This window comes from Conger conger, chromosome 17, assembly GCF_963514075.1.
Source record: "Conger conger chromosome 17, fConCon1.1, whole genome shotgun sequence".
In the NCBI taxonomy this organism is placed as follows: domain Eukaryota; kingdom Metazoa; phylum Chordata; class Actinopteri; order Anguilliformes; family Congridae; genus Conger; species Conger conger.
In genome coordinates, this window is record NC_083776.1 from 4,521,239 (window position 1) to 4,548,560 (window position 27,322).

General features: G+C 49.0%; 1 protein-coding gene across 1 annotated transcript in view; it reads left to right on the plus strand.

Annotated features, from left to right (window-relative positions):
- Positions 1-27,063, plus strand: part of LOC133117055 (collagen alpha-1(IV) chain-like) — a 60,256-nt gene extending 33,193 nt beyond the window's left edge. The window contains exons 11-52 of the mRNA XM_061227144.1: positions 337-372; positions 621-656; positions 1,150-1,242; positions 1,362-1,397; positions 1,567-1,626; positions 2,154-2,189; positions 2,893-2,937; positions 3,388-3,420; positions 3,924-3,984; positions 4,296-4,331; positions 4,431-4,577; positions 5,021-5,101; positions 5,443-5,526; positions 5,862-5,932; positions 6,556-6,747; positions 7,158-7,326; positions 7,587-7,679; positions 8,170-8,274; positions 8,400-8,497; positions 8,971-9,121; positions 10,034-10,147; positions 11,165-11,332; positions 11,710-11,799; positions 11,900-12,052; positions 14,147-14,245; positions 14,330-14,419; positions 15,105-15,244; positions 15,353-15,479; positions 15,821-15,901; positions 16,170-16,268; positions 16,574-16,624; positions 16,744-16,929; positions 17,030-17,163; positions 17,750-17,822; positions 18,527-18,598; positions 19,082-19,210; positions 19,436-19,534; positions 19,623-19,835; positions 20,406-20,583; positions 21,009-21,123; positions 21,850-22,022; positions 24,194-27,063. Coding sequence (XP_061083128.1) covers positions 337-372; positions 621-656; positions 1,150-1,242; positions 1,362-1,397; positions 1,567-1,626; positions 2,154-2,189; positions 2,893-2,937; positions 3,388-3,420; positions 3,924-3,984; positions 4,296-4,331; positions 4,431-4,577; positions 5,021-5,101; positions 5,443-5,526; positions 5,862-5,932; positions 6,556-6,747; positions 7,158-7,326; positions 7,587-7,679; positions 8,170-8,274; positions 8,400-8,497; positions 8,971-9,121; positions 10,034-10,147; positions 11,165-11,332; positions 11,710-11,799; positions 11,900-12,052; positions 14,147-14,245; positions 14,330-14,419; positions 15,105-15,244; positions 15,353-15,479; positions 15,821-15,901; positions 16,170-16,268; positions 16,574-16,624; positions 16,744-16,929; positions 17,030-17,163; positions 17,750-17,822; positions 18,527-18,598; positions 19,082-19,210; positions 19,436-19,534; positions 19,623-19,835; positions 20,406-20,583; positions 21,009-21,123; positions 21,850-22,022; positions 24,194-24,275 — 4,329 coding nt within the window. The 3' untranslated portion in view covers positions 24,276-27,063. The remainder of the gene's footprint in view (positions 1-336; positions 373-620; positions 657-1,149; positions 1,243-1,361; positions 1,398-1,566; positions 1,627-2,153; positions 2,190-2,892; positions 2,938-3,387; positions 3,421-3,923; positions 3,985-4,295; positions 4,332-4,430; positions 4,578-5,020; positions 5,102-5,442; positions 5,527-5,861; positions 5,933-6,555; positions 6,748-7,157; positions 7,327-7,586; positions 7,680-8,169; positions 8,275-8,399; positions 8,498-8,970; positions 9,122-10,033; positions 10,148-11,164; positions 11,333-11,709; positions 11,800-11,899; positions 12,053-14,146; positions 14,246-14,329; positions 14,420-15,104; positions 15,245-15,352; positions 15,480-15,820; positions 15,902-16,169; positions 16,269-16,573; positions 16,625-16,743; positions 16,930-17,029; positions 17,164-17,749; positions 17,823-18,526; positions 18,599-19,081; positions 19,211-19,435; positions 19,535-19,622; positions 19,836-20,405; positions 20,584-21,008; positions 21,124-21,849; positions 22,023-24,193) is intronic.
- The last annotated feature ends 259 nt before the right edge of the window (positions 27,064-27,322 follow it).

Sequence of the window (27,322 nt, forward strand, 5' to 3'; positions counted from 1 at the left end):
CCTGCCCTTATGAGACCACTCTAGTTCTGATCCACTTGCTGTTATGAAGAACACTACATAGAAAACACTTTAATCAGCAGTACATAAGCATATATCACTGAACCACGTGTTCTGACACCATCCTGTGACGTAAGCTTTAGTTACATCGCTGTAAACCCTGACCAGTCCATAATACCAGATTCTTATCGATATTTGATCCGCAGGTTTTCCCAGTTTCCCAAATGCAGGCTTAAACAGTTCATGTTTGAATACAGCAGCGCTAGCCGAGGTGTCATTCGTGTGTTTATTGCTTGACGTTTTTAAGATGACTGATAAACCCTCTTCTGTCCCCTCCAGGGGTTCCCTGGCCCCCCTGGCCCCAAAGGAGAGCCGGTAAGTCCTATTTCTCTGTGGTTTACTGTTCCTACCAGGTGAATAACAGGAAGTGAGTTCTGCAACAAGAAGTCAGTGAAGTAACAGACAGCTCAGTTAGTGAAGTATACAGGAAGTCAGTGAAGTAAAAGGACGCTCAGTTTGTTAAGTAAACAGGAAGTCAGTGAAGTAACAGGACGCTCTGTTAGTGAAGTAAACAGGAAGTCAGTGAAGTAACAGGAAGTTGTCTTGTCTCTTGATTATTTCAGGGCAAGCTGTCTTTCCAAGGTGAAAAAGGTGAAAAGGTGAGTCACCAAACAAATCTGCTAATCGGATTTCGCGAAATCCGTGTGACTTTTTTCCTCTTGTATTTTGTCATGTGGCGGCACGGATGGTGCAGTGGGTAGCACTGCCGCCTCACAGCAAGGAGGTCCTGGGTTCGAATCCCCGTCGGCCGGGGCCTCTCTGTGCAGAGTTTGCATGTTCTCCCCGTGTCTGCGTGGGTTTCCTCCGGGTACTCCGGTTTCCTCCCACAGTCCAAAGACATGCACGTTAGGCTGATTGGAGAGTCTAAATTGCCCGTAGATATGAGTGTGTGAGTGAATAGTGTGTGTGTGCCCTGCGATGGACTGGCGACCTGTCCAGGGTGTGTTCCTGCCTTTCGCCCAATGTATGCTGGGATCGGCTCCAGCCCCCCCTGCGACCCTGATCAGGATAAGCGGGTTCGGATAATGGATGGATGGATGGATGGATTTTGTCATGTCTTGTGTCATTTTGTGTTTTTTTGTTGTGTCATAGGGAAGCCCAGGTATTCGGGGTCCCCCCGGGCCCGCCGTGTCTCAAGAGGAAGTGGGGGGACCTGCTACGTCACACGCCGTACCTGGACCAAAGGTGCGGAGCCGTCTCAGTGATCTCACCGAAATACGAATACAGTAAAACTTACTATATACCGTATAACTTCATACAACGCGTTTCAGGTGCCTGATGGGAAATATTGTGTGTCTTTTCAGGGCGAAACGGGGGAAAGTGGTCAAAAAGGAGAGAAAGTGAGTACGCCACTCTGCGGTGTGAAATATTACCTTAATCAGACCCACCCTGAGATACCTGGAGGGGCTGTAGACCCCAAAATGAGGATAACCTTAACCAGACCCGCCCTGACATCTGAACGAGCTTCATGCCCCAAAATAAGCCGGCGCTTTCTGTGTTTCTCCTCAGGGTTTCTGTGTGCCCTACCAGACCGGGGTCAAAGGTGAACCTGGCCCCCCGGGCCCCAGGGTAAGAGCCCCGTGGAGGAGCTACATCGCTGTTGTGACTGATCCACTGAAACAATACCTGTGCAATGTCACCATTATGCATATACAGTCACCATAAGCATGGGGCCATATATAAACTCATATGTACAGTCACCATTAACATGGGGCCATATATCAATGTATACTCATCATTAACATGCTGCAATATGTGACTGAATAAATACTCATCATTAACATGTTGCAATATATAAATTCATATATACACTCACCATTAATGTGGTGCAACATCTAAATGCGTATATACTGTCACCATTAACACACTGCAATATATAAATGGATATATACACTCACTGTTAATGTGGTCTCATATCTAAATGCATATATACGGTCACCATTAACATGGGGCCATATATAAACTCATATATACTGTTACCCTTAACACACTGCAATATATAAATGAATATATACACTCACCGTTAATGTGGTCTCATATATAAACGCATGATGTGGAGTGGACTGGACTGAGCTTCTCTTCTCTTCTCATTTCAGGGTAAACCAGGCAAAGACGGAGACAACGGGAGTAAAGTACGTTCCGGCTTCTCATGCTTCCTGCAACAACAATGTATTTACAACCCCAAACAATTAGAAACATAGAATAAATAGCTGCAGTCTGAAGGCTGCTGGGTAAGGCCTGCAGCCTTATCCTGATACGGCGATGTTCTACTGCGCCGGTGGGTAACACACGGTCTGGTAACAAATATGGATCATGCCAGTGCCTATTGGCCAGGGTGACAGACCAATCAGGTCTAGCCTCACCCAGGGATGGGAGGGGTTCCTGGTCAACTGGGCACCCGTAATCATCAGCATGTTAAGCTGTACCTCAGGGATCAGCAACTCACGGTCCTCCAGGGCTGGTTTTCCATCCTCCCTTTACCCCGGAATCAGGTGTGACGACAGTCCGGCCAATCAGTATCACGACTTAACCTGGGAGAAAAGAGAACCAGGGCTGGATTTGAATTCCAGGGCCAGAGTTGATGATCCCTGCTGTACATGAAGTGTCTTCCTCCATCTCGTGTCTGTGTGAGCGTGACCTGTTTGCTGTAGCGTGATAAGATGGGCTTCAGAGGAAGGTGTATCCTTGTCTACGCTCTCCCATATAAACAGCACTGATGAACATGATTGGCCATTACAAATTTGGGATTATATATTAATAACTACACATTAAAAGGGAGATAGTTGATAATGAAGTGGCTCTTACCGAGACATTGCGTGTCTGTTTTTCATACAGGGAGAGACAGGGTTCCCTGGAGCACCTGGGTACCCTGGAGTGCTGGTACGTGAAACTCTGCTCTGTTTTACATCATACTATCCACATATTTATGACAAATAGATTATTTACCAAAATAAATACTTGCAAAATAGACTGTTTCATTTAACAATTTAGGATGTAGTAAAATCATAAATACGTGATTCAAATATTTAACATTCTAATGCTGATGTGACAAGAATCGAGAATTACCACAAAAAAAAAAAAAAACATAGAAAAAAATCTTATCTTAAATCTTATCTTATTCTTCAAAGGGTCAAACTCCATAGTTAACTGGATGCAGAAAACTGGATTTAGTTGGTTTTAGGATAATAATGAATTCCCTGTCCTTAAGGCAGAGTGTAAGGATCTAACAATTGTACAAACCCTTTCTCAGTGTTTGAACTATAGGCCTGATTTTTAAAAAATGCTTTAGACTGTAAACTCACTGCTGAATGTGTGATTGTCCTGATACAGGGGGAGAAGGGAGATCGAGGACTTCCAGGATATGTATGTACATTTTAATACCGCTCTGATTGGTATCGTTTTTGTCGTCTGTTGTACATTTTACCAGCAGTTTAAAGTGGTAATGTGAGGAACAACCATATTAAAAACAATAAACAAATGGCTAAATAAAATACATCCAAATGTCTATCTTACAAAGGAATTTGCCTGGATGTGAACCAAGTCTTTATAAAAGTTGGCAAGAGAAAGCAGAACAGTTAATTGGAATAGATAGTCAGTGGAATGTGTTTTCATTTATTTATTTATTCGGGTAGGCAGCACCCTTTGGTGCAACACCCGATTAAATAGAGAGAAGCTCACAAAGTCTGGTTTTCAGTTTTATTCAATAATAATGCTGCGTGAGTCTCGTGTGGAAGTATTAATATCAGTCATGCTACATACCGCTACTTCAGCAGTTTGGTACTGTTGGTAATAGTTGAGCAGACAGTTTATAAGTGAAGGTAACTGATTTGATCATGCGACTGACCGTGTGATCGATTGGGTCACAGGGTCAAGGGGCACCTGGCCCAGAAGGTCCTGCCGGTCCTCCGGGCCCGAGAGGAGACAGAGGTACTGACATCACATCTTCCACGCCGAGAGGATGTGGACAGCAGAGCTTTCCCCGAAAATGAATTCGGGTGGCGCACCCCAAAAACCACATACGTACCCAAGTGCTGAGTTTATACTATATAGTATTCGTTACTCATTCGTGGGACTATCAGATGTTATGCCATTGTGCGGGGAAAAATGTTAAAGATGTTAAATTACCCTGACACCGTGCACATACTTTTGTTCTTTGTTTGTAAAACAAAAATTCAAGAGACCCGTCTAATCCAGTGATTTGTGGCAATCTAACTTCACACTGTGGTTTTGCCTCGCAGGTCTTCCTGGGATTCAAGGATCCACTGGCCTGCCAGGTGAGTGGCCATTTTGACGTCACACTATCGTGGTATTTCCCGATCGGCCATGTTCTCACCACTGGAACCTCCCCCCTTGGTGTCCCATGGTCCCTTTAGGCAGGCTGGTTGAGGGCCCTCCGGGGGAGAGAGGGTTCCCAGGAGAGATCGGCCAGAAGGGCGACCGGGGTGTCGACGGCGTGTCGCTGCTCGGGCCCAGAGGCAAAGATGGGACCCCGGGACCAGTCGGCCCACCTGGCCCTCCAGGTAAGGGCACACCGGTGCTCGTTGAGAGTGTGTATGGGTCTGACAGTAAGGGCACACCTGTGCTCATTGAGAGTGGGTATTCTCTCTCGGGAACCTGCCACCAGCCTTGGGGCCTGAGTGGGTCACATGACCATTCCCCACGCACTGTTTCAACTCTGACTGGGAATATGGCTAGGGTTCAGTGGAAGGCCCTACTCAGAAACCCTTAGAGGGAATATGGCTGGGGTTCAGTGGAAGGCCCTGCTCTGAAACTCTTAGTGGGAATATGGCTGGGGTTCAGTGGAAGGCCCTGCTCTGAAACTCTTAGTGGGAATATGGCTGGGGTTCAGTGGAAGGCCCTGCTCTGAAACTGTAATGGCCAGCTTTGTGTACAGCCGGGAAACGGCCCTGTGTCCTGTGGGCCTACAGCTGCTCTGACCGCTGTCGGCTCTGTGTCTCTGCAGGGGATGGAGACTGCGACATTAACCGAGGGCCCCCAGGGCCGCCCGGCCCCCCAGGACTCGGCGGAGAACAGGGCCAGAAAGGTGGGAGCAACCCCCCCGGCCCCCCGTCCCCCCCGTCCCAGACTGCAACAACCACTGCACCTCCCTGATGCACTGACCTGACAATGTCACAAGAAATTAGCATCCAAATGAATTCATATTTTTTCTGTCTGAAGAGGGAGTTAATCTCTCACCTGGCTCGTTCTGTAATTTCTGCATGTTACTGTCCAGGGCTGCTGCTGATCACCAGGAGAGAAAGGCTGAAATGTTTTCGCTTTAATCCGCTGTTCTTTCAAGAAGCTTCGTCCGGTTGCTGGAGAAGGGCGAGAATTGTGAATCTCGGTGAAGTGGAGTATTAAACACACCTGTGCGGTTCCCCTCAGGTGACCAAGGAGACACCTGTGTGGAGTGTGCGGCCCACGGCCCCCCCGGACTCCCGGGCGCCCCAGGCCCCAAAGGACAGCAAGGTGAGGCCAGGATGGCTCTAAATAACAATATTTAGTGTGAAAACGCAGTTCTTACCGCGAAGACCACGCCATGTGAAATACGGGGCAAATTTCCTCCTGTAGAGATCACTCTACAAGACTGTTAAAGACTGTGTAGGCTGTGTATTGGCCATTGCATTATTGACATGGACAACAGTAAAGGCCTTGTGATGGAAGGTATCCTTTCCAAACGGATACAGTGTATATATTTTTAAATACTATTTTACCTGGGCTGCCTAATCCTGCAGTATGCTTGTGTTTTTTTTTTTAGCATGTTCACCATGTTTAAGCGGTTTCCTGGTTTGTCTGTGTGGCAGGTTATCCGGGACCCGGGGGCAACAAAGGAGAGCAGGGTCTACCTGGCATACCTGGTCGCCTGGGAGACCCAGTGAGTGTGACTGTGTTACTGTACGACTGATTGTGTTGCCATGACTGCCACTGGAACAGGCTGTGCTGCCCTGTGATTGGGCGGAGAAATTAGGGCATTGCATTACACAGGCCCTCGTCTCGAGAGTGATACAAACAGAAGTAGAGAAAATCGGTGTTTCTCTCAGGAAGGCAAAACACGTGGGACTGTATTTGCCAGGAAGGCCCAGAGGCCCATTTATAATCAGTGTAAATGGTAAATGGTTGGAATTTATATAGCACCTTCATCCAAAGCGTTGTACAATTGATGCTTGTCATTCACCCATTCATACACACACTCACACACCTACGGCCATTGGCCGCCATGCGACCAACCAGCTCATCAGGAGCATTTGGGGGTTAGGCGTCTTGCTCAGGGACACTTCGACACACCCAGGGCGGTGAATGAACCGCCAACCCTCCGATTGCCAGTCTTACCGCCTGAGCCAATGCAGTGTGTAACGGAATGTTATAGGTATAACCTCACAGCTATACTTATAAGTTATAACATTATGAAAATTATCCAGAGAAAGAAATAGAAAGGGTGTGTAAAAAGGTGCATCCCTGCCCCTAATGCACTAATCCCACTACTGCCCTTCCCCTCAGGGTATCACTGGTTCCCCAGGGCTGATGGGAGCCCCAGGAGCCCATGGGGAGCCGGGTGACATCTACGCAGCGCCCGAACTGAAGGGGCAAAAGGGTTTCCCTGGCACCCCCGGGTCACGAGGCCTGCCGGGCCTGGACGGGATACCGGGTCGGGATGGGACCCCGGGCCAGCCCGGACCCAAAGGACAACCGGTGAGTGCCCATCGCTACCCGATGTGCGCGGCACTGCGGCCCCTCAGCCGTGGACTACGTTTCACTGCCTCTGAACTTCATTTCCCATAACTCCCATTTTTACAAACTTGTGGCATTCTGCATTTGATTGGAATATTTCAGTATTCCAGAGGGACTACAATGCACAGAGGGAGGTAACTTACAATGGGAACGACATGCATGCACATGCAGCTTTTAAAGACAAACCCAAGTCGAAACTAAACCCTAAATCAATTTAATTTAAACCAGTCTGGATTAAACCATTTCATTTTAAACCAGTCTACATCAGGATTGAACCAGTCTAAACCAGTTTATACCAGATTGGACTAGTCTAAACCAGTTTACACCTGATTCAAGTAGTCCAAACCCCCAATGTTCTCTGCTCCTCTCAGGCGACCGTAGGCATCAAAGGAGACCGGGGCAGGGATGGAGACCCGGGTCTGACCGGGCCCCAAGGAGAGAGAGGCCCCCCGGGGCTCCCTGGGTTCGGTCTTCCTGGGGAGCAGGGAGAGAAGGGTAATCCAGGGTTTCCAGGACAGCCAGGAGTTCCAGGTCATTCAGGTGTGTTTGGTTACGTTTGATTAGACTTTATTGCCCACTTCTGTGGATATTTATTTTCAATCAAATCTCTTCAATGAAAGGAAGGATTCTTTCGGTCAGCTGGAGTTCTGGAATCTCCGGCCTTTCTAATAATTTTGCCAGTGATTAATATTCTCATGGTGTCAGAGTAATGGGAGGGGTATGGCCGAATGTCCATCACCATTGTCCATCCTAGTGAGGGTCTGGTCAGTGAGTGACACGAGCACGGCTCTCTTTCGCAGGACCCAAAGGTGAACCTGGGACTGGTGTTGGCAAACCAGGACCACAAGGTGTCCCTGGACCTCGGGGGGACATGGGAAAACCAGGCCTGCAAGGTGAGCACTGGAGTCGTGCGTGTTTCCAGACTCCTGCATGGGCCCGTAACAGCACAGAGGAACCGGTCTGAAAGGAGACAAATACCACAGGGCCTTCCACTGAACCAACAGTGACAGAACGGTCTCCAGTAATGCTGTACCTCTTTCTGGTTTTCACTCTCTGATTGGATCTCTGTTTCTCTGATTAGTCTGTCATCTTGTTACTTGGGAAGCAAACTTAGGTCAAAGGTCAGTGAAGATTAGGGGTCAAAGCCCAGTAAAAATGAGGATTGAAGGGCAGTAAATATTAGGGATGAAGATCAGTAAAAATGTGCCTTAAATGTCAGTAAATAGTAGGGTTGAAGGCCCATAAAGAATAGGGGTTAATGTCAGTAAAGACTGGGCTTGAAATGTCGGGAAAGATTAGAGTCAACGTTCAGTAACCTTTCGGGGTGAAGGTCAGTGAAGGTCAGGACTGAATGATAGCACAGCTGTGACAATGTCTCCCCAGGTGATCAAGGTTCTCGGGGGGACCCTGGCATGCCAGGTTTTCCCGGACAGAAAGGCGACCCGGGCCTCACAGGAATCGGATTACCCGGCGTCCCAGGGCCTAAAGGTACCTCCACGCCCACCCACAACCAACAGCCTTTCCCCCTTCCTCCGGGTAATGCAGGTGCCTGGAATAACAAAGCAGGTGTTCCTGTCGTCACAAATAAAACGATTCCTCTCGCCATTCCTCAGGTATTTCTGGAATACCGGGTGGACCAGGGCTTCCTGGAGTACCCGGACCAGGAGGGCAGGACGGGTTCCCTGGGAGAGCTGGCACAACTGGGCAAAAGGTACGTAGCAAGCAAGTCAGGTCCCGAAGAGCGACCATTCCTTTTAGCATGGCTTGGGTGGACGGTTAAAGAGCCTTTTGTTTGTGTGACAAAGCTGACCACTACTTTGCCGTGTGGAATAATTTCAAACTATCTGATATTAAAAAGTGGCATTTATTAGAAAAAAAATACAACAAGGGACTTGCATGTTTTTCATTGAAGGGACCAAAACCCTACAAAATGGCCTCCTGCTCCACACACACCTGCTTTAAGACAGGTTAATTGTAATCACCAACAGGTGTTCAACTAGCTTTAATCAGTCACAGATTTAGACCATCGGCAGTTTAAAGCTGACTGAACTCATGTGTCAAACAAGATCTTCCCGTATCACAGATAAGTAAACAGATGTATAGTCTTCTTCCTTTGACAACAGCTGAAGCTAGGACAGTGAAGTGCGTTCACTGCATTGTGATGAATCTGCTGATCGCCTGTAGGGGGAGCCAGGGCGGGGCCTGCCGGGGGCCAAGGGGACCATGGGGCCACCGGGCATTTCTGGATTCCCGGGAGAGAAGGGCTCCGTGGGGCTACCTGGTATCCCAGGACTGGAGGGGGGGACGGGGCCTCCTGGAGCTCAGGGAATCAAAGGTACTGTGTGCCTCGAAACCACTGCCTCTAACAGCACTCACTGAGACCACTGCCTCTAACAGCACTCACTAAGACCACTGCCTCTAACAGCACTCACTAAGACCACTGCCTCTAACAGCACTCACTAAGACCACTGCCTCTGACAGCACTCACTAAGACCACTGCCTCTGACAGCACTCACTAAGACCACTGCCTCTAACAGCACTCACTAAGACCACTGCCTCTGACAGCACTCACTAAGACCACTGCCTCTGACAGCACTCACTAAGACCACTGCCTCTAACAGCACTCACTAAGACCACTGCCTCTGACAGCACTCACTAAGACCACTGCCTCTGACAGCACTCACTGAGACCACTGCCTCTAAGAGCACTTCCCAAAACCACTGCCAGTAACAGCACTTACCACAACCACTGATTCTAATAACACTTACCAAGACCTCTACCTTTAACTCCACTGACCAAAACCACTGCCTCAAACAGCACTCACTATGACCACTGGCAGTAACAGCACTTGCGAAAACCACTGCCTCTGACAGCACTTACTAAGACCACTGCCGCTAAGAGTACTTGCTAAAACCACTGCCGTTAACTGCACTTATGAAGACCACTGCCTCTAACAGCACTTACCAAAACCACTGCCTCTAACTGAACTGACTACGACCACTGCCAGTAACAGCACTTACTAAGACCACTGCCTCTAATTGAACTGACTACGACCACTGCCAGTAACAGCAGTTACCAAAACCACTGCCTCTAATTGAACTGACTACGACCACTGCCAGTAACAGCACTCACTAGAACACTGTTTTTGTATACAGCACATGTGTAGCCTGTGCTCACTGCAGCACGATTTGCGTGTTCTGATGACAGGTGTAATGCTCTCCTCTCCTCGCCTCCCTTCTGTACCCAGGTGATCAAGGGCCCCCAGGGCCTTTTGGGATTGAGGGGCGACCTGGCCCCCCAGGACCAGGAGAGCCAGGGCCAGCCGGACCCAAGGGAGAAGCAGGCCCACCTGGACCCTTCGGTGAGCTCAATACAGTACAATCACCTGTGGAAGCCTCTTCTCTCACCTGTACACACTCACCTGTAGAGCTACATTCAGACCCCTACACACTCACCTGTACACACTCACCTGTAGAGCTAAATTCAGACCCCTACACACTCACCTGTACACATTCACCTGGTGCACTGCTTTAAAACACTTGAATTTGGCTTATTCTTGCTATATTCCATTGTCAGTCAGTCTCAATTTCTGTCAATATCTGAATTCCTCACAAATCAATACACTTTCAATAAGTCCTGCAACTGCTCAACATTTTAAAAAGAAAGATTCTTCCTGGCTAATGCTGGATAACCCCAGGATTCCCACAAAGCAAAACTAAGCACATATAGAAATAAAGATGAAAGTGAATGTGTACAAAGTGAATAATATTTAAATATAAATTGTGAAGATCAGCGTGTGATCGCATACCTCCAAAAGATCACCAGACCCTACACCCCTGCCAGACCTCTTCATTCGGCCACGACACAGGCAGGCTGGCGCCTCCCCCTCTCCGAACTTCCACCTCACGCTCACGAGTACTGTCTGTTCTGGTTCCACGCTGGTGGAACGAACTCCCCGTGGAGGTCAGAACAGCAGAATCTCTTGCCATCTTCAAGCGCAAACCTCTTCAAGCTGCACCTCTCCCTATCCCTCCCTGTAAACCTTAACTGTTTATTTACTTGTTATTGACTTGTGTATTAGGATGATACCTTTGCTAGTTTTGTTTAGTTTGTGTTGCGGTATTACTATATATATATATTTTTATTTTTTTAATCTGATGATCAAATAGGCCCTGGTCCTTATCTTTGTTGTGCAGGTAGCAGTTGAAATTGTACTTCCCTCTAGGGTCTTTCAGCGCACTTGTCCCTGGTTATGGGTATGCACTTTGCACTTTGTTGTACGTCGCTCTGGATAAGAGCGTCTGCCAAATGCCATTGATGCAATGTAATGTAATGTAATGCAATGTAATGTAATGTAAATGGCATTGTGTTCCCACAGGAAGTGGGGGGGTGAAGGGTGAGAAGGGGTATCCCGGCAGTCCGGGGCTGGACATGCCCGGGACTCAGGGGGAGAAGGGTGACGTAGGGTTCCCCGGAATACCCGGATCCAAGGGCTTCTCAGGGAGACCAGGCCCTGCTGGAAGAGATGGGTCTCCAGGCCTTCAGGGTAAGTTTGTCTACACAGGGATCCAAGCCCATGAAAAGGTGTGAGACGCAAGTTCTCAAATGCCAAAAAAGTCTGTAATCAGACATAAGTCAGACAGACAGTAATACCCAAAGTCAGTCAAAATGTTAACCAACTAGCTAGTCTGTTGCTTGGTTTTTGTTGACCAGTTCAGACCAGCTCCATACTTAACATGGTTGGACCAGCTCAAGCTCTGTTTTGAAACAGCTGGTAGCTGGTTGACCAGTTCAGACCTGCTCCATACTCATAATGGTTTCACCATCTCAAGCTATGCTTTGAAACAGCTGGTACCTGGTAATTTGATGCTGGTCATAGCTGGATTTAACACCAGGATGCAATGTCGCGTGTGTCACCTGCAGGCCCCAAGGGGGAGATGGGCGTGATGGGAACCCCTGGGATCCCCGGATACCAGGGCACGTCTGGGGGTCCTGGTGCCCCCGGACCAAGAGGTGAGTGGATGGGCTCCGTGATTCTGGGGTGCCATTGTGGAGGGCGTGCTCTCCTCCTGTGGTATTTGGTTGACTGTGTTTGGCTGGTTTTACTTTGCAGGCGACCCAGGGATCACGGGGCCAAGAGGGGGCTTCGGTGAGGCGGGCCCCAAAGGAGACAGAGGAGAGCAGGGTCTGCAGGGCCCCGCGGGCAACATGAGCAAAGTGGAGATGGAGCACATGAAGGGGGAGAAGGGGGATCTGGGGGACAGAGGTATGACCTGCAGGGGGGCGGGGGGGGGATTCTGGGGCAGGGGCACCAGGGAGGTTGGAGGGGGACGTAAGGGGTCCATAGGGGCAGGAGCCGGGGTAGGGGGCAGCGAGGGGGAATCAAATGGTAAATGGTAAATAGCTGGAATTTATATAGTGCATATATAGGGCCTTTATCCGAAGCGCTGTACAATTGATGCTTCGCATTCACCCATTCACACACACTCACTCACTCACTCACACACCAACGGCGATTGGCTGCCATGCAAGGCACCGACTAGCTCATCAGGTGCATTTAGGGGTTAGGTGTCAGGGACACACCCAGGGCGGGATCGAACTGGCAACCCTCCGACTGGCAGTTCTCTTACTGCTCTTACCTCCTGAGCTAACGTCATCCCAATCAGCGCAGGGTATTACTTTAGCTTAACTGTTACCATCTTAACCTATAGGCCAGCGAAGGATGGGCATCCCCCTATAGCCGGGTTCCTCCAGAGATTTTTTTTCTCGCCACTGTTTGAGGGTTTTCCTCCAACTAGGGAGTCGTTCACCTTATATGATATTTTGGGGCTCAGGGCTGATATTTCGCATATACAAATTGAATTGAATTGAATTGAATTGAATTGAATTGAATTGAATTGAATTGAATTGAATTGAATTGAATTGAATTGAATTGAATTGAATTGAATTGAATTGAGGGAACACAGGTTGTGCCTTTGTGAGTCACACACACACTCAGATACAGTATTGTGCAGAAGTCTTAGGCACCCTAGACTTTATTATATATATGTTTATTTTTTTGTGTTAGTATAAAAGAACACATTTGGGATTTCCAAATATTCATTTTCCAAAAATTTACAGAGATATTTTTGTATTTCATTAAAAAAAGTAACACATTACATTGTAAGCAATTTACTACTTTTTACATAAAAACTTGGCTGTCTGAGATCAGAAGCAAGGAGCCAACCAAAGTCTGCAGAAGAACTGTGGCAAGTTCTCCAACATGCTTGGAACGACCTCCCTGCTGATTGTCCTGCAGTTCTGTATCTCAGAGTGGTGATGCAGTTGTAACGCCGAAGGGTGGTCAGAAAAAATAGTGATTTGATTCCGTTTTTAACTATTCTGCCAAACTACTAAAATATAATGTAAATTTAGGACCTTTCATTGAATTATTCAGACTGTAAATGAGTCAGCCAGAAACATGCAGTTCAGACGAGTGAGAACGAGTGAGTTTACACAGCATGCTAAAGTGCGTTTAAAGTGCACGGCACGCTAAAGTGCGTTACAGTGAGTTTACACAGCACGCTAAAGTGCATTACAGTGAGTTTACACGGCACGCTAAAGTGCAGGTAAAGGGTGTTACAGAGAGTTTACACGGCACGCTAAAGTGCATTACAGTGAGTTTACGCAGCACGCTAAAGTGCAGGTAAAGGGAGTTACACTGAGTTTACACGGCACGCTAAAATACAGGTAAAGTGCGTTACAGTGAGTTTACACGGCACGCTAAAGTGCATTACAGTGAGTTTACACGGCATGCTAAAGTGCATTACAGTGAGTTTACACGGCATGTTAAAGTGCATTACAGTGAGTTTACACGGCATGCTAAAGTGCATTACAGTGAGTTTACACGGCACGCTAAAGTGCATTACAGTGAGTTTACACGGCACGCTAAAGTGCATTACAGTGAGTTTACACGGCACGCTAAAGTGCATTACAGTGAGTTTACACGGCACGCTAAAGTGCATTACAGTGAGTTTACACGGCGTGCTAAAGTACAGGTGAAGTGCGTTATAGTGAGTTTACACGGCACGCTAAAGTGCATTACAGTGAGTTTACACGGCATGCTAAAGTACAGGTGAAGTGCGTTACAGTGAGTTTACACAGCATGCTAAAGTGCGTTACAGTGAGTTTACACGGCATGCTAAAGTACAGGTAAGGGGTGTTACAGTGAGTTTACACAGCATGCTAAAGTGCGTTACAGTGAGTTTACACGGCATGCTAAAGTACAGGTGAAGTGCGTTATAGTGAGTTTACACGGCATGCTAAAGTACAGGTAAAGTGCGTTACAGTGAGTTTACACGGTTCACACTAATCCTGACAGGTGATCCTGGATATGCGGGAGAAAAAGGATACCCGGGGCAGCCCGGAATACCAGGAACGCCAGGAAAACACGGAGAGCCAGGATTAGCAGGAAAGCCAGGTACAAACACCTATATTTCAGGCTTGCTAAGGAATGCCACGGTTTTTTCAGTCTGCTAAACTAATCCCCTGATTCAACCTCCAGGACAGAAAGGTGACCTTGGAAGACCAGGAGAACCAGGAAGTGCTGGAGAACCTGGATCCAAAGGCAGCATTGGGGAAATGGGCCTACCAGGTGGGAAAGACATGCGTCTCTATGGTACCCTGTGCATGTAACCATCGATGGTACCACTATCAGGGTCCTGTGCATATAACCCTCTGTGGTACCAATATCATTGTCCTCCTGTGCATTTAACCCTCTATGGTACCACTATCAGGGTCCTGTGCATATAACCCTCTGTGGTACCAATATCATTGTCCTCCTGTGCATTTAACCCTCTATGGTACCACTATCAGTGTCCTTCTGTGCATATAACCCTCTATGGTACCAATATCAGTGTCCTCCTGTGCATATAACCCTATATGGTACCACTATCAGTGCCCTGTGCATATAACCCTCTATGGTACCACTATCAGTGTCCTGTGCATATAACCCTCTATGGTACCACTATCAGTGTCCTGTGCATATAACCCTCTATGGTACCAATATCAGTGTCTTCCTGTGCATATAACCCTCTATGGTACCAATATCAGTGGCATTCTGTGCATATTACCCGGCCTGTATGGTACCGATCTCAGTGGCTCTATATTATAAATATTGTTAATTAAAATGCTGTGTCATCTGGCCTTGCTTGCTGTGATCACTGGGGTTCTGCAGTGTGTTTGGGTGCAGATGTTGATCTGTTTGTACAGGATCACTGGGGTTCTGCAGTGCGTTTGGGTACTGGTATTTGGGTACAGGTGATTATCTGTTTGTACAGGATCACTGGGACCAAAAGGTGCTAAAGGAACGATCGGGACTCCAGGCCACGCTGGGTTCCCGGGCTCTGCTGGAGAGAAGGGGCTGAAAGGGGACGCTGGAGAGCCAGGTATCGGGGTTCCTGGAGCCCCAGGAGAGAAGGTAGGTCTGAAGCTGGTGTGTGTGTGTGTGTGTGTGTGTGTGGTTGTGTATTGTTTGTTTATTGGGACAGACTCGACGCTCGACTCTCGCTCTCGCTTTCTCGCTCAGGGACAAACGGGCGTTCCTGGTTTTCCTGGAACCAGCGGAGACAAGGGCCAAAAGGGCGGGTTGGGAACCCTGGGAATGCCAGGATTACCAGGCCAGAAGGGAGACTTGGGCTTTGAGGGCCGTCAAGGTTAGACTAACATCTGACACTCCGCAGCGAGAATTACGGACATCCGTCACTGCACAGCAAGAATTACAGACATCTGTCACTCCACAGTGAGAATTACAGACATCTCTGTCACTGTACAGCGAGAATTACAGACAACTCTCACTGCACTGCAAACATTACACACACCTGTCACTGCACTGCATGAATTAGAGACATCTGTCGCTCCACTGCAACCATTGTGGACATCTGTCAGCACACAGCATAAACGAGACACCTGTCACTGCACAGCAGCAGGAGTAACGGAGTGGCAGTGTGTCTGGAGTTGGGCACGCCCAGGTCACTGTGTTGTGCTCCCCTCACAGGTAGCCCCGGAACCCCGGGTGAGAAAGGTGTCAGCGGATTCCCAGGTACCCCCGGAGATCCAGGTGGTCCCGGACGGCCAGGTATGACAGCTGAGGGCGTGACTTTGCACCTCTGAAAACCCGTTTGAACATGACGTGTTTGTTAATTCTGCTTGGTACTGTTGATAAAGTGAAAGATTATGAGAGCATAATAAACATTACACACCTAAGAAATCTGACAAAAAGAGGTTCATAAATTAACCTTAAATCTTTATAAAGAAACTTTTTCCACAAATGTGCGTCAAAGATCCCCCATGATGAATGCAGAAGCAAATTTTGAAGGTGTGGCTTGCGTTTCTATGGTGTCCAGGTGAGCCCGGTCTGCAGGGCCCTGCTGGACCCCAGGGAGGGAAAGGAGAGCCAGGTGTGGACGGGATACCCGGATCCCTCGGAGAGAAGGGAGACGCAGGTGAGTGTTTTGGCGGATCCAGGTAAATGGTAAATGGTTGGCATTTATTTAGCGCCTATCTCTAAAGCACTGTAAAATTGATGCTTCTCATGCACCCATTCATACTCACACTCACACACCAATAGTGATTGGCTGCCATGCAAGGCGCCGACCAGCTCGTCAGGAGCATTTGGGGGTTAGGTGTCTCGCTCAGGGACACGACTGCCAGACGACTGCTCTTACCTCCTGAGCTAACGTCGGTGGGAAAGGGTTGCTTTGGGAGGATTGCGATTTGGGTGACGGAACTCACTCTCTGTCCTCTGCAGGTGTGCCCGGCAGAGGCTTGCCTGGGATCAGCGGCCAGACCGGCGGAAAAGGTGAGACTCACCGCCCCCTGAATTGGCCGGGCATAACCACGTCAACTCCTCCGTCAACCCCCTCCTCCCCCCTCTCCACCGTAGCCGACTAACCCCCGTCGATGGCTCTTGGTCCACAGGTGACAAAGGCAGTGGAGGATTCCCAGGTCTTCCCGGAAGCCCGGGTATCCCGGGAATAAAGGGCACCAAGGGTGTGGATGGACAGCAGGGCCAGCCCGGCTGGCCGGGAGAACGGGGCCTTCCGGGGCCCTCCATGGAGGGGCCAAAGGGAGACAGAGGAGGGCCCGGGTCCCAGGGGGACATCGGTAGGTGACCCGAGCGACCGCTCCAGTTTTAAATTGGGTTTAAATGTCCGGCGCAGGACCAGACAGACGGTAATTCCCGTTCCGCGTTTTTGCCTGGCAGGTACACCTGGACCTCAAGGACACCCTGGGGTTCCGGGAAGCGTGGGATCCAAGGGAGAACGGGGAGAAGAGGGCTCCCCGGGGGCTGCCGGACAACAGGGTGACAAGGGGGCAAGCGGTGCTCCCGGATTTCCTGTGAGTCACTCTCCCTTTCTCTTACACCCTCACTGTATCAGCTACACCCTCACTGTTATCACATACACCCTCACTGTTATCATGTACACCCTAACTGTTATCACCTACACCCTCACTGTTATCATGTACACCCTAACTGTTATCACCTACACCCTCACTGTTATCACCTACACCCTCACTGTTATCATGTACACCCTAACTGTTATCACCTACACCCTCACTGTTATCACATACACCCTCACTGTTATTATGTACACCCTAACTGTTATCACCTACACCCTCACTGTTATCATGTACACCCTAACTGTTATCACCTACACCCTCACTGTTATCATGTACACCCTCACTGTTATCACCTACACCCTAACTGTTATCACATACACCCTATCAGCCTTGATCAGTCTTTATACAAGGACTTGTGCCCAAGTTCACTCATGTCATCACTGCAGTCATTTGAAATGTGAAGAAACTCCGACCAATTCTCAGACACACATCTCTGAAATTGGGCCATGGACTGGCTACACAGTCGAGTATAACTGGTTTGCTCTCGGTAAAGTGGCCCGTCTTGTGTGTTTGTCCATGACAGGGACAAACTGGGCTTCCAGGAGTCAATGGGTATAAAGGAGATGTTGGACAACAGGGAATGCCTGGATTCCAAGGTTGGTTCTCTTCAAATAACAACACTGACACACAGTGCAGTGTGTGTGTGAGTGTGGGTGTGAGTGCTCTTTTCCCTCGTAATAGCTTAAACTACTGGTTGTGGGGGTTAAAAAGATTACGTAAAGTTGCTTAGTGTTGAGTGTTGAGCCACCGCAGATGACCAGGACAGTCTGCACACCCCACAGAGAACCAGCGCCTCAAATCTGTGGGGGAGAAATCAATACCACTCTTCCACAAGAAAGTCACATTGCTCACCCTTAGCTGGTGGATTTGGAAAACTTGGGTGTCTTTTTGGAATATTCCAGAAGACCTGGATTGGGTTCAGATCTGATGACTGAGAAGGCGTTTACACATGGATATAATCATGGACTTGCTCCTCAGACAGCTGGGAGATCACTTGTGTTCTTTGGATGAGGGCAGCGTTGCCTTGGACACCCCTCTCTGTGGGACAGAAATGCTTTAACATGGAGTAACCTGAGGCAATGACTGCCAGCAATGTCGCCTTCTGAGGGTATGAGTGAACCCTATGTCCATGGCAGGAAAAATGGACAGAACACCGTTAGAGAACCAACAGGTCCATTTGCTGGAACACTGCTGTTTCCAGGTGACCAGTATAGTATGTGTGTGAGTGAGGTTGGATTGTGCATGGATTCGGATCACATTTAGGGAGCGGTGACCTTGGTTTTTCGTTTTTTCCCCCCAGGGGTAAAAGGCGACTCTGGAGTGATCGGAGGCAAGGGAGAGTTGGGAGAGAGAGGGTACCCTGGACCCAAAGGTATTGCAAAACCATGGCTCTCTCATTCTACTCAATTCCCTTCAATTTCCTTTTAATTTTACAGTACTTTTTACAGAGACATAGTCACAAAAATGCTTTAAACTTGAAACGTGAAATATGAAATATTTGTCAAGACTGAGCCTGAAAAATGTCGATTTTTTGGGGTTTAGGCTCCTCTTACAATTAAGGAGTCCAGCTGACAGTGTTCACACTTGTCGCTGCGGTACCGTGACAATCTTGCTGTGAAAGTGAATGTACTTTGGTCAGTAAACGTGACTGACCTTCACTGACCTTGACCTTGTTTCACATGTGCACAAAGCATCCACTAGGGAAGTGGAATAGCATGATTTGAGCAAATCCCTCATGATGTCGTCCACAAATATAGAATAATTCCCATATGGAATAAAGGCTGAATGCTCATTCCTGTTATGGAGAATATGCTCTCAGGTTGCATAACGTATTGGCTGCTCTCTTGTTTCTCAGGCAACATTGGCCCCCCTGGTCCTCCTGGACCCTACACCCTCGTGAAAGGAGACATCGGTTTCCCAGGGGTTGACGGCCCCCAGGGACCCAAGGGCCAGCCAGGATTCCCTGGAGTTAAAGGGCTTCAAGGTAGAATTACTGTTGCCCTGGAAACCCCAAGATGTAGCATTGATAATATTAACATTGGGTGACTTGTGACTGGTCATGTACTTACTTTGGGATAATGGGTAGTGTAGTTAGTTTGGGATGACTGTAATGTATTTAGTTTGGGATGATGGGTAATGTAGTTAGTTTGGGATGATGGGTAATGTAGTTAGTTTGGGACCACCTTAATCAGACCCTCCCTTCTCTCAGGTGTGACGGGACTCCAGGGCGATAAAGGAGATGAGGGGGTGCCGGGGTACAATGGGCGTTCTGGCTCTAAGGGAGAACCAGGTCCCGTAGGACCGTCAGGTGAGTTCCTGTGCTAGCCCTGACCACCCCTGAGTGTGCCAGCCATGCGTTCCCCTCCTGACCCCCGTTCCCACGCCCTCTCCCGCAGGTCCCAGAGGGTACGCGGGTCCCCCAGGGCCCGATGGACTGCCTGGCCAGGTGGGTCCTCCAGGGCCCTCCTCAATGGACCACGGTTTCCTGGTAACCCGCCACAGCCAATCGGTGGACATTCCCGTCTGCCCTCAGGGCACCAGCCCCATCTACGATGGATACTCCCTCCTGTACGTCCAGGGCAACGAGCGTTCGCACGGTCAGGACCTGGGTGAGTGACCGTTACGGACCATTACACACAGTCAAGACCAGGATGAGTGACTGTTACGGACTGTTACACACGGTCAGGACCTGGGTGACTGACGATTACGGATCGTTACACATGGTCAAGGCCCGGGTGATTGACTGTTACTGACAATTACATATGGTCAAGACCTGGGTGAGTGACTGTTACTGACCATTACACATGAGCAAGACCTGGATGAGTGACTGTTACAGACTGTTACACACGGTCAGGACCTGAGTGAGTGACCATTATGGACTGTTAATCGCGGTCGAGACCTGGGTGTGTGACCATTGCTGACCTGTGGGTACAGCGCTGACAGGTCCATTGAAGCTGTAAGAGTGAGGGTCAGCACTGACTCTCCTGTAGTACTGTGTGTATTGTAGAGTGTAATATAGAGAGGAGGAATAAGAGTATTGGGGGAGTGCTGCCCCTGTGGATGGGGCAGTGTAGGTCCAGATGGGGATTGCAAATCTGTACAGCACTGATGCAACAAAAGTATGGAAATGAGATAGGGGTAAAAACCACTTAATGCATGCTCGACTCTGCCCCCTGCAGGAACGGCGGGGAGCTGCTTGAGGAAGTTCAGCCCCATGCCCTTCCTGTTCTGCAACATCAACAACGTCTGCAACTTCGCCTCCCGCAACGACTACTCCTACTGGCTGACCTCCCCGGAGCCCATGCCCATGAACATGGCACCCATCACCGGACAGAGCATCAAGCCCTTCATCAGCCGGTGAGGGGCGGGGCGCAGCTATTTTGATTGGCCGTCGTTCACCCGGCTGGGAAAATAAAGGCTCTGAAAGCTATCCCAACAATATCGCTTATCACTGCCGTAGCCGTTATAGTTAAGGTGTGGACTCTGCCCTCAACCTGAGTTTGAGCAATTTTTGAAACAATATATTCATAGTTATAGTTATCGTTATTCTGTCTATTCTGGTTATTCCCCAGTCACTGAAGGCTCCTCCTAACTCCCCCAAACAATGGCCCCCTCTTCCACAATCTCCATGGGGTCTTTTAGTGGCCACGCTTGTCAAAATTACAGGCATCCAGACCAGTCCTTAATGAATCTTAACTGATGGAGGAGCCACACACCTACCTGTGAGGCCTCCCATTGGCTATCACTGAGTGCGTGTGTGTGTGTGTGTGTGCGTCACACAGGTGTGCGGTGTGTGAGGCCCCAGCCATGGTGATCGCGGTCCACAGCCAGAACATCATGATCCCGGCCTGCCCCAGTGGATGGGACTCTCTGTGGATTGGCTACTCCTTCGTCATGGTGAGAGGGACCCGCCCACGTGGGGGAACGTAGACACCGTAGTTATGCCCACAGTAGACACCGTAGTGATGGAAATCATGTGTATTTTTGGAATATGAATAAGAGGTAGTATCTGCCTCCATATGATGAACTTGAACTTTGGCTTTGCATTACACCAGAGAAACTATTTTTGGAATACTACAATTTCTTTTTCCTTTATTGTCTCTCCATCTTTCTCATTCCTTCCACTGTCTCTCCCACCCCTTCAATCCCCTTCCATCTCTCTTTCGCTCTCTCTCCCTATATCACCCTCTCTCTCATCACTCTCTCCTCTTCCCATCTCTTCCTACCTCTCCCCTCTCTGTCTGCCCCTCACTCCATCTCCCCCTCTCCCTCACCCTCTTGATTCCTTTCTCTCCCCCATCTTTCTCTCTCCCTACCTCTCTCTCACTCTCTCCCTCACTCCCTCTCCCCCCCTTTCTCTCCCTCTCTCTCTCCTCCCTCCCTCTCTCCCTCCCTCACTCCCTCTCTCTCTCTCCCCCTCTCTCCTCCCTCTCTCTCCCTCTCTCCCTCTCCCCCTCTCTCTCACTCTCTCTCCTCTCTCCCTCTCCCTCTCTCTCCCTCTCTCTCTCTCTCTCTCGCCTCCCTCCCTCTCTCTCCCTCTCTCTCTCTCCATTCCTCCCCCTCTCCCTCTCTCTCCCTCCCTCCCTCTCTCTCATCTCTCCGTTCCTCCCCCTCTCCCCGCAGCACACCAGCGCGGGTGCGGAAGGTTCCGGACAGGCCCTGGCGTCCCCCGGCTCCTGCCTGGAGGAGTTCCGCTCGGCCCCCTTCATCGAGTGCCACGGGCGCGGCACCTGCAACTACTACGCCAACTCCTACAGCTTCTGGCTGGCCACCATCGAGGAGAACGACATGTTCAAGTGAGAGAGGCTTCCACACTGCCCGTTACACGCCCTCCATTTTAAACATGAATAAACCGCCATCTTATCTCCTTATGGCTGGCCACCATCGAGGAGAACGACATGTTCAAGTGAGAGAGGCTTCCACACTGCCCGTTACACGCCCTCCATTTTAAACACGAATAAGCCGCCATCTTATCTCCTTATGGCTGGCCACCATCGAGGAGAACGACATGTTCAAGTGAGAGAGGCTTCCACACTGCCCGTTACACACCCTCCATTTTAAACACGAATAAACCGCCATCTTATCTCCTTATGCCTGGCCACCATCGAGGAGAACGACATGTTCAAGTGAGAGAGGCTTCCACACTGCCCGTTACACGCCCTCCATTTTAAACACGAATAAACCGCCATCTTATCTCCTTATGCCTGGCCACCATCGAGGAGAACGACATGTTCAAGTGAGAGAGGCTTCCACCCTGCCCGTTACACGCCCTCCATTTTAAACACAAATAAACCGCCATCTTATCTCCTTATGCCTGGCCACCATCGAGGAGAACGACATGTTCAAGTGAGAGAGGCTTCCCCACTGCCCGTTACACGCCCTCCATTTTAAACACGAATAAACCGCCATCTTATCTCCTTATGCCTGGCCACCATCGAGGAGAACGACATGTTCAAGTGAGAGAGGCTTCCACACTGCCCGTTACACGCCCTCCATTTTAAACACAAATAAACCGCCATCTTATCTCCTTATGCCTGGCCACCATCGAGGAGAGTGACATGTTCAAGTGAGAGAGGCTTCCACACTGCCCGTTACACGCCCTCCATTTTAAACACGAATAAACCGCCATCTTATCTCCTTATGCCTGGCCACCATCGAGGAGAGCGACATGTTCAAGTGAAAGAGGCTTCAACACTGCCCGTTACATGATACCCGCTACATTTTAAACACAAATAAACCGCCATCTTATTTGTGCCCCACAGGTTAAAAACAGAGGCACACAGACATAACTATAACTCCCAAACCGCTTTCGCTAAAGACACGTAATCAAGGCGTTTCAGTGAAGATGACATCACCATTGTGTTGAATGCTTAACATTTTTGGCCAGTTTCACAGACACAGATTAAGCTTAGTCCTTAACTAAATTCAGTTTCCTCTGGACAATCTCCATTCAAAAGTGAATGTAATCTTGGACTAGGCTTCATCTGTATCTCAGAAACGGGTCCTCTACATCCTAAATCTAAACCACAGGTGTACAGGGTAGTGTAACCTCATTTGGCTAAGCACAAGCTTTTATATTGCTTCATCCGCCATGGTGCGTAATTCACCCTGTGATTTATTCACTATGCATGTGACCAAGGATACAAGTGAGCGAAACTGCTGCCCTGTGAGGCTGAATTTATCCCCACTGGTTTCTATACATTATATACCCGAAGGCAAGGGGTCTCCAACCCTGCTCCTGGAGAGCTACTGGGTCTGCTGGTTTCTGTTTCACCTTAAAACCAGCACCCTGTGGAGACTAACCAGGAGCATAAACTTTGTAATGAACTGCTTTGTAATTAAATTGATTAAGTGCTGAGTAACAATGAAAACCAGCACACTCTGCAGCTCTGCAGGACCAGGGTTGGAGACCACCGCTCTGAGGGAATTGGTGAAGGGTTCGCTGCTGCAGTACACTGCCGCAGCCACTGGAGGGTGGTGCTGTGTTTAGCTGTGTGCTCAGAGGGCAGGGCTGTGTTTAGCTGTGTGCTGAGAGGGAGATGTGCTGTGTTTAGCTGTGTGCTCAGAGGGCAGGGCTGTGTTTAGCTGTGTGCTGAGAGGGAGATGTGCTGTGTTTAGCTGTGTGCTGAGAGATCAGCGCTGTGTTTAGCTGTGTGCTGAGAGGGCACTGCTGTGTTTAGCTGTGTGCTGAGAGGGAGACGTGCTGTGTTTAGCTGTGTGCTCAGAGGGAGATGCGCTGTGTTTAGCTGTGTGCTCAGAGGGCACTGCTGTGTTTAGCTGTGTGCTGAGAGGGCAGTGCTGTGTTTAGCTGTGTGCTCAGAGGGCAGTGCTGTGTTTAGCTGTGTGCTGAGAGGGCACTGCTGTGCTTAGCTGTGTGCTCAGAGATCAGCGCTGTGTTTAGCTGTGTGCTGAGAGGGCAGGGCTGTGTTTAGCTGTGTGCTGAGAGGGAGCTGTGCTGTGCTTACAGGAAGCCCGTCCCCACCACGCTGAAGGCAGGAGACCTGCGCACGCACGTCAGCCGCTGCCAGGTGTGCATGAAGAGGACGTAGAGGCTCCCCGAACGCTCGCTCCGTCCGTCCGTCCGTCCCTCTGTTCGTCTGCGTTCCGTTTCCTTACAAAAAGATGGTGCTATTACATACGAAGGACAGATTCATCCCAAACTCGCCACGCGTTCCTCTCGGTGAACACAGCACCGAATAAAAAACACCTGGACTTTGAGCTGGTGGGAGAGCGGCAGGTGGTTTAGCTTGTTGCAGAGCACTCCGCTACGTTGCCAAAAAACACTTCTGCTACGTTGCCAAAAGCGTTTCTGCTACGTTGCCAAAATGTTTCTTTCCTGAATGGCACTTTATTACTGCACTGAATATACCCCGATGTAAACAAGTGTCCATTTTAAAGGAGTGAGTGTGTGTCAGGTGCTATTTACTTTATATCTCTTTATCCACATTCTGCATTTAAGTAATGCCTTTGATGTTCTTTTACAGATCCCACCTAACTCAGTTTATAGATATAAATATTTTTATTGTTTTCTTTTTATTTGATTTTATTTTATTCCAAAGATGTACTAATGCTAAGGCTGACTGTGAAGCAGCTGAAGGATAACTCTAGTTGAAATCTCCATTAGTAAAAGGTTGCCATAACACTCACGTGTGGTATCAGAAAGTGCCATTAGCTCTCTTCACTGTAAATATACTGCATCCAAAGTACTAATCGCTGCCACCATAACATGTCAGATAATCACATTCCTTTTTGTGATACCTTTTTTTAATTTATGAATAAAAAAAATGAATAAAAAAAAACTGAAAAAGCCAAAGGACAGGCACTCACAGCACAGACAGGGCAGTTTAAAATGGCCGCCGTTTCGCCATGGAAACGAGGGATTTCACTGTTACTGCAACAACCACGGAGGGGGGCATTAGACTCTTAGCTCCGGACTCACTTTCCCAGAAGCCTCAGCGTGTGTAGACACACATACATTGGGGGAGAGATGCCACCGCATTCGCTCACACGTGTGTAGTTTACTGAGAGCACTGACGGTGACCTGCCAATAGGGGGCAGCAGAGCACAGAGAGGAACTCTGAACTGAACTCTGTGTTTCATGGTGAACGACCTCTCTGAAGTGAGCCGGTCGTGTTTTTCATACGATTCGGCGTCTGAGGAGCATTCAGGATCACGGGGCTCTCAATCGCTTATTTATACCTCCCTGCTTCCTTTCTTCATGTCCTTTCCTCGCTCCTGGCTCCACCCATCGGAGGACGCAAGGAAAGGAAGCGGGGGAAGGAGGTGAGGACGGAGGACTCGAGAAAATGCGTATTCGCCAAACGGAATGCCCTTGCTTTCTTAACCGTCAGTTTGAAGCCACGTCGTCAGTTACAGACATGGCACGTCGGGAGAGGTGCATCATTTATAGCATATGTCACACATTCTGAAAAAATACTTCCGCATACACAAGTATGCGATCTCGTTTCCTTGGTCAAGAATCCTTCAGGAGCCCACTAGCTCCTAGCTCCTTCACAGAGCATTTAACAGCCTGGAATGTCCTTAAATAGGGCCAGTCAGGGGCCGAGGAGACGAGGATGGATAAATGAAGCGATTGGAATGAGCCCACGTCATCCATACTCCCTGCGTCAGCCACTGGGGGGGCGCTGTTTGGCTGTGGAGGCCTCTGCGTTCCCACCCACATCGCCCCCTGCTGGTCTGTACGCAGCCGCACACCCAGGCCCAAGCCATCGTAGCCATCATCTCCAATAAAACTCACTCTAATTTTAGCATTAGCGCCCATGCTATTACTGGTAATGGAAGAGTACAGAGATATATTATCACATTAAACGAACAGAGGGCTCGGTCACCATGTCAAAGAACACGGAGCTAGATTCACATCCTACAGCGCTGCCCACCCAGACCCCGCCGACAGACGAGAGGCTCTCAGACACGACAAAAACTACACGCGGCCAAGACCCGCCACTTTAAACGCCAGCGCAGCGAGGCCTTGTGCCCACACACCGGAAAACATTCTCGCTGAGTCACGCCGGAGACTTTAAACTGCTGCCCACCGCCTGTCTTAAAAAGACACGGGCCGGGAGATCTCCGATTCAGCTGCCACGGTAACTGAGTTTGGGGACGGAGAGGAAATGCAGTTCTGAGGCCCGTTTCACAGCACATCCGTGACCATACCCCTCGCATACATCACATACTATTATTTGGTCAAGTTACTTCCTGAAAGGTTTGAACTTTCAGCTTCCCCAGAATTTATGGTTTTGTCTTCAGGGTTTTTATGCGAATAAACGACACAGACCTACACTTTAAGGTCAGGCAAAGACAATCATATGCCTGACAAGACACTGGCTAGTTTAATCCCATTGGTCATATCTTACCCACAGTTCTGTGGTTTGGGAACATCTCTGGTGTAAAATCCAGCTATATTTTATCAGCTACCAGCTGTTTCAAAACATACTGTAGCTTGAGCTGGTTGAAACATGGTGAGTATGGAGCTGGTCTGAACTGGTCAACCAGCTACCCAGCTGTTTCAAAACCTAGCTTGAGCAAATCAAACCATGTTGAGCATGAAGCTGGTCTGAACTGGTCAACCAGCTACCAGCTGTTTCAAAACCTAGCTTGAGATGTTTTTTTTCAGCAAGGTTGCTAGATTCCGGTAGGTGGCGACGGTTTCTGTCAGTGTTTGGACCTGAACTCAGTTCGGGTTGTGCTTTGAGTGCCCTGGAGCAGAACTAACTGTGCTCACCTGTGTACTCAGTTGGTTCTAGGTGCAGTATGTGGCTCTTTCAGTCCAGAATGAATCATGTGTAATTCATGCAATAAAGTTTGTACAAAAAAACACTGCTGCCTTTTGTCCATCTCCTCCTCAACCCTGATCTCAAATGTCGACTGTTACACGATCCCCAACTGCTTGAGGAAGACCACACTATTCCGACACCATTCCACAGTGCATGCCTGGAAAATACCTGCCAGAGATAAGGAAAGCTCTCTCTCTCACTCTCTGTCTCTCTCTCTGTCTCTCTGTCTCTCTCTGTGTCTCTCTCGGTCTCTCTCTGTGTCTCTCTGTCTCACTCTGTCACTCCCTCTCTGTCTGTCTGTC